Source organism: Bos grunniens, chromosome 15, assembly GCF_055505025.1.
Source record: "Bos grunniens cultivar Pamir isolate PY7600 chromosome 15, Bosgru_T2T1.0, whole genome shotgun sequence".
Lineage (NCBI taxonomy): Eukaryota > Metazoa > Chordata > Mammalia > Artiodactyla > Bovidae > Bos > Bos grunniens.
The window spans coordinates 84,192,494-84,198,493 of NC_141179.1; the positions used below are offsets into that span (position 1 = coordinate 84,192,494).

General features: G+C 41.5%; 1 protein-coding gene across 1 annotated transcript in view; it reads left to right on the plus strand.

Moving 5' to 3' along the window:
* MS4A14 (membrane spanning 4-domains A14) overlaps nucleotides 1-4,655 on the plus strand; it is a 28,820-nt gene extending 24,165 nt beyond the window's left edge. Inside the window, exon 6 of the mRNA XM_086341903.1 lies at nucleotides 2,457-4,655. Within this exon, the coding sequence (XP_086198029.1) occupies nucleotides 2,457-4,475 (2,019 nt within the window). The 3' untranslated portion in view covers nucleotides 4,476-4,655. The remainder of the gene's footprint in view (nucleotides 1-2,456) is intronic.
* The last annotated feature ends 1,345 nt before the right edge of the window (nucleotides 4,656-6,000 follow it).

Genomic DNA, 6,000 nt, shown 5'->3' on the forward strand with positions numbered 1-6,000 from the left:
GTTCAAAAACATCAATTCTTCGGCACTCAGCCTTCTTCACAGTCCAACTCTCACATCCATACATGACCACAGGAAAAACCATAGCCTGGACTAGATGAACCTTTGTTGGCAAAGTAATGTCTCTGCTTTTGAATATGCTATCTAGGTTGGTCATAACTTTCCTTCCAAGGAGTAAGCATCTTTTAATTTCATGGCTGCAATCACCATCTGCAGTGATTTTGGAGCCCAGAAAAATAAAGTCTGACACTGTTTCCACTGTTTCCCCATCTATCTCCCATGAAGTGATGGGACCAGATGCCATGATCTTCGTTTTCTGAATGTTCAGCTTTAAGCCAACTTTTTCACTCTCCACTTTCACTTTCATCAAGAGGCTTTTTAGTTCCTCTTCACTTTCTGCCATAAGGGTGGTGTCATCTGCATATCTGAGGTTATTGATATTTCTCCTGGCAATCTTGATTCCAGTTTGTGTTTCTTCCAGTCCAGCATTTCTCATGATGTACTCTGCATATAAGTTAAATAAACAGGGTGACAATATACAGCCCTGACGAACTCCTTTTCTTATTTGGAACCAGTCTGTTGTTCCATGTCCAGTTCTAACTGTTGCTTCCTGACCTGCATACAGATTTCTCAAGAGGCAGGTCAGGTGGTCTGTGATTCCCATCTCTTTCAGAATTTTCCACAGTTTATTGTGATCCACACAGTCAAAGGCTTTGGCATAGTCAATAAAGCAGAAATAGATGTTTTTCTGGAACTCTCTTGCTTTTTCTATGATCCAGCGGATGTTGGCAATTTGATCTCTGGTTCCTCTGCCTTTTCTAAAACCAGCTTGAACATGTGGAAGTTCACGGTTCACATATTGCTGAAGCCTGGCTTGGAGAATTTTGAGCATGACTTTACTAGCGTGTGAGATGAGTGCAATTGTGCGGTAGTTTGAGCATTCTTTGGCATTGCCTTTCTTTAGGATTGGAATGAAAACTGACTTTTCCAGTCCTGTGGCCACTGCTGAGTTTTCCAAATTTGCTGGCATATTGAGTGTAGCACTTTCACAGCATCATCTTTCAGGATTTGGAATAGCTCAACTGGAATTCCATCACCTCCACTAGCTTTGTTCATAGTGATGCTTTCTAGGGCCCACTTGACTTCACATTCCAGGATGTCTGGCTCTAGGTCAGTGATCACACCATCGTGATTATCTGGGTCGTGAAGATCTTTTTTGTACAGTTCTTCTGTGTATTCTTGCCATCTCTTCTTAATATCTTCTGCTTCTCTTAGGTCCATATCATTTCTGTCCTTTATCGAGCCCATCTTTGCATGAAATGTTCCTTTGGTATCTCTGATTTTCTTGAAGAGATCCCTAGTCTTTCCCATTCTGTTGTTTTCCTCTATTTCTTTGCATTGATCGCTGAAGAAGGCTTTCTTATCTCTTCTTGCTATTTTTTGGAACTCTGCATTCAGATGTTTATATCTTTCCTTTTCTCCTTTGCTTTTCACTTCTCTTCTTTTCACAGCTATTTGTAAGGCCTCCCCAGACAGCCATTTTGCTTTTTTGCATTTCTTTTCTATGGGAATGGTCTTGATCCCTGTCTCCTGTACAATGTCACGAACCTCATTCCATAGTTCATCAGGCACTCTATCTATCAGATCTAGGCCCTTAAATCTATTTCTCACTTCCACTGTATAATCATAAAGGATTTGATTTAGGTCATACATGAATGGTCTAGTGGTTTTCCCTACTTTCTTCAATTTAAGTCTGAATTTGGCAATAATCATTATAAACCTGAATATATGAATATTGAGTAGATAACTTAAAATATCTTAGAAAGTGAAAGTGTTAGTCCCTCAGTCAGGTCCCACTTCTTTGCGGCCCCATGGACTATAGCCCACCAGGCTCCTCTGCCCATGGGATTCTCCAGGCAAGAATACTGGAGTGGGTAGCCATTCCCATCTCCAGGGGATCTTCCTGACCCAGGGATCGAACCCTGGTCTCCTGCACCACAGGCAGATTCTTTACCATCTGAGCCAAATCCTAAGTATGGGAAGACTAATCCCAGACAATCTCAATAAACTCCCCTCTTCAATAGATGAGACAATAGAGGCTGAAGACTTGTCCATAAAACAAACAAACAAAAAACTAGTGAGTTGGGACTTCCCCGGTGGTCCAGTGTTTAAGCTTCACTTCAGGAGGCATGCGTTCTATCCGTGGTCGGGGAGCTAAGACCACATATATGCCGTGTGGCGTGGCCAAAAAACAAATTTACAAAAAGTAAATATAAATAAGCAAAACTAATGAGTTGATGGTAAAAGCAGTCTTGGGTTTGTTTTCTGATTCCTCCTGTAGATTTTGCTTCCTGTATACTATCTTAAGGGAGAGAGGAAAAATAATTTGGGACTACAAGAAGAAAATAATGTCAAAGATGATTCTGTTCTATTGTTTCCCTCACCCTTTGGTTTTATAGATTGTGTTTTTCTTGCCTTCGGATGTTACTCAAGAGAGTGAACTATCTGTTCCTGACGAAAATGCCGTCATACAATTTGAGCTACAAGAAGAGTCTACTAGTGCTGATTCAACGACAAACATAAAACCTGTTTTCTTTGGAGGCTATTCATTCTTCAAGTTAAGAGTCACAAAAAATCAGTTTACCTTCCAACATGCAGGCAGGAGAGGCAGTAATAGTTTCAACACATCTTCTCTGTTTATGGAAGATGAACGACAGAAATATGTCCCTCAAACTTTAAGCCTTTATGGAGAAGAAGTGGAGGTGAAACATTCGCCTCCCATTCTAGAGCAAAAGTCCTCAGAAATCATGATGAATACTGAACCACTTAAAGACGAAGACCTACAAGCTGCTATCTCACAATCCCCAGAAGAGAAACCTCCACTGTTGCAGGACCAAGCCTCAAAACTCCAACTTTTTCCATCTTATTCTGTAAAAAGTGTCCACGATTTACCACCCCAAGACTTGCCATACCAAGCTCCGAGAGCCGAAACTTCACCAGAACAAGACTTGCTATCTGAAGCATCAACATCTCATGTCACAGAGTCTCATGGAATTACATCCCAAGACAAGGAATCCCAGGGCATACCACTGCAAAATACACAATCCCATGACATGCTATCTGACTACCTACCATCCCCAGACATGCCTGCCCAAGACCTTGCTTTCCAAAGACAAGCCCTGCCATTACAAGCCATACCATTTGGAGCCACGTCGTTACTTTCTGTGCAGTCCTCTAATATGCAACACCTAGATCGATGGTCTCTGGATTTTCAACTACACGACATCCAATCTAAAGAACAGAGAGCTGTGCATTTATCGTATCAAGACATTAAATCGGAAGTCATGTTAATGACCGAAGAATGGAAACCTGAGGAGGAACTTCAGAGCAGGAGACCATCAAAGCAGCATTCCCAACTGCAGCAAAGCAAAGGCTGTCTGTGTGCAAAACAGAAAGCCCTTGACGTGTACATTCAAGACCAACCACACCCAAGGAGGAAATCCCTAGACAAGCACATCAAAAGCTGGCTCTCTCCAAAAAAGCAATTCATAGATAAGGAAGTCCAAGTTAGTCAAACCATACTGCAACTCCCAGACCAGCAAGCTGAGAACCTGCGAATCCAAGAGGAGAAACCCCCGAGGCAGCTCTACCAGGATATGCAAATCCAGGAGTACCATGACTGGCAGTCTCCAGACAGGAAAGTCCAAACCTGGCAATCTTTAGGACAACAATCCCAAGAATGGAGAACTCAGGACTGGAAAAGCAAAGAATGGGAGAAACGAGAACGGCAACTTGAAATGCAGCATTCCCAAAATTGGGACTTCCAGGCCTGGCAAACCCAAGATCTGCAAGTGAAAGAATCCCGGAAGCAGAGGTCTCTATTCCAGGAAACCCAGACTCTGCACGCCACTATTCCAGCTGACCTAGATGAACAGTCCCAAGATGTTCTACAAGACAGTCAGCACCAAAATAAAGACCAACAAGACCTTCAATCTGCAGGAATCCAAAAAGAAGTTATGGAAACAGATGCTGTGCAAACAAGGGACATCAAGTCAGAGGATACGAGTTGTGGAAAAAGCCAGACTCCAAGTGACTTGCAATCAGAAGACGCGAAGTCAGATTTTAACTGTTTCTCCTACCAAAGCTCAGTACAAGAACTTCAATCCACAGGAAGTCAAAAACAAGAAATGGAAACAGATGCTGTGCAAACAAGGGGCATCAAGTCAGAGGACACGAGTTGCGGAAAAAGTCAAAGCCCAACTGACCTGCAATTAGAAGACATAAAACCAGATTCTAACTGTTCTTCCTACCAAAGCTCAGTACAAGACACATATCACGCCTATATGTCCAATAAAAATTCAGAGCAAGATGTGAAACAAGACACATCAACTTGCTCCACTGTATGCAAAGAAGGCCAGTCTTTAGCTTCCACCTCCTGTGGCTCAAAAGAAAGACAGCAATCTGAAGACTTGGGCTAATGTGCAGACTCTCCCACACACTGCACCACTCCTGATTTTGGAACCAAATTAGGGAAAAGCAATCTCCAACGTCTGTGTGCAGGTGTGGTTACTACCTTATTTACTCACCAGAAAACAAAGGGCAAGCAAAACACTCAAAGGACATGTCCTTAATTATAATAAAATGACAACAAATATTAATACTATATCAGAACTTTCTGGGGGTGAAGAAATAATTCACATTTAAACTCTGTTATCAAGGTTAGTGTCTCAGTTTATGATCACTAATTCTTTTTACAGCTTAATATTTAATGGACTTACTCTTCCATGGTGCTAACATGTTTTGCCTTCACCTTTGTGTATTACAGGAGCTCAGTAAGTCAACCAGGAAGAAGTCTACGCAGCTCCCTAAGGGCTCAAGGACCGAAAGAGTTGGCAAGGAATAAAAATCAATCCCACCATGACCCTGTTTTGCTGTTTCCAATCACCCAACTTACTCCCCGCTCCAAATCTAAATATATGTTGAGGATATGGACTTTGTTCAATTAATGAGGTAGGATGTGGCAGTGAGTACAGAACGTGGTGGAGAGCGAGAGAGAGAATAAAACATACCTAGAGACAGGGAAGTAAGAGGCAGGGAAGGGAAGAGATGCAGAAGTCACAGTAGAAATTATGACAGACTCATGAATTGCGTGAAGCTCTACTGCCCGTCATATGGCTCTGCTCGCCCCTTCTAATTTAATAAACTCATGACATACAGTGTCACCCTCAGTGGTCAAAGGAAACTGTGATCACAAGCCATCAGTTGCCCTCCATCCTCCAAGCCTGATTACATTTGCAATCTTCTTTCTCCTTAAACTGTGTTTGATACATTTGGGGTTATTCACCAGCATTTTTCCCGCTAATATTTATTAGCGGGAAAAATTAAGACATCACCCTTGTTGGTGTCTGCATTTTTTTTCCTTTTTCTATTTCAAGAAGTTTAAATAGTATTTCAGGAGTATCTCTTCAACTTCCTTCTTTTTTGAAATCACAGACACTCTCATAGTTCTCTCGTATTCTTATGAATACCCCAAGATTGTGCTGTATCTATGTCTTCTACAGGACTCTGCACAAAGGATCCTTCTAGTAGGGATTCAATAAATTATGTGTAAAAACATAAACATGAGCTTGGAGCCTTCACCGAGAGGCGAGTGAAATTACATGCAGTAGGGCAGTGATACACAGAGCTGGAGAGACTGGCTGTGTGCTTTTTTTTGGCTGGGAATACTAATTTTTTTTGGTCCATTAGCAAATAGATCTGCAAAAAAAAAAAAAACACCTTTAAATACAGGATAATAAAAATTGAACATTAACATTCTTCTTTAATTTTGTGTAAGCTCTGCAGTAGAGAAAAATATATGAACTTCAAACAGCTGCAAAAATATTGTCTTAGGGAGAAAACAGAGTTTCTACATCGATACCAAAAAAAAAAAAAAAAAACCTGGAATTTTTCTAATTCAACCCAGTCCTTGGGCAGGTGGAGGGTGGAGAGTTGCCACTGGTC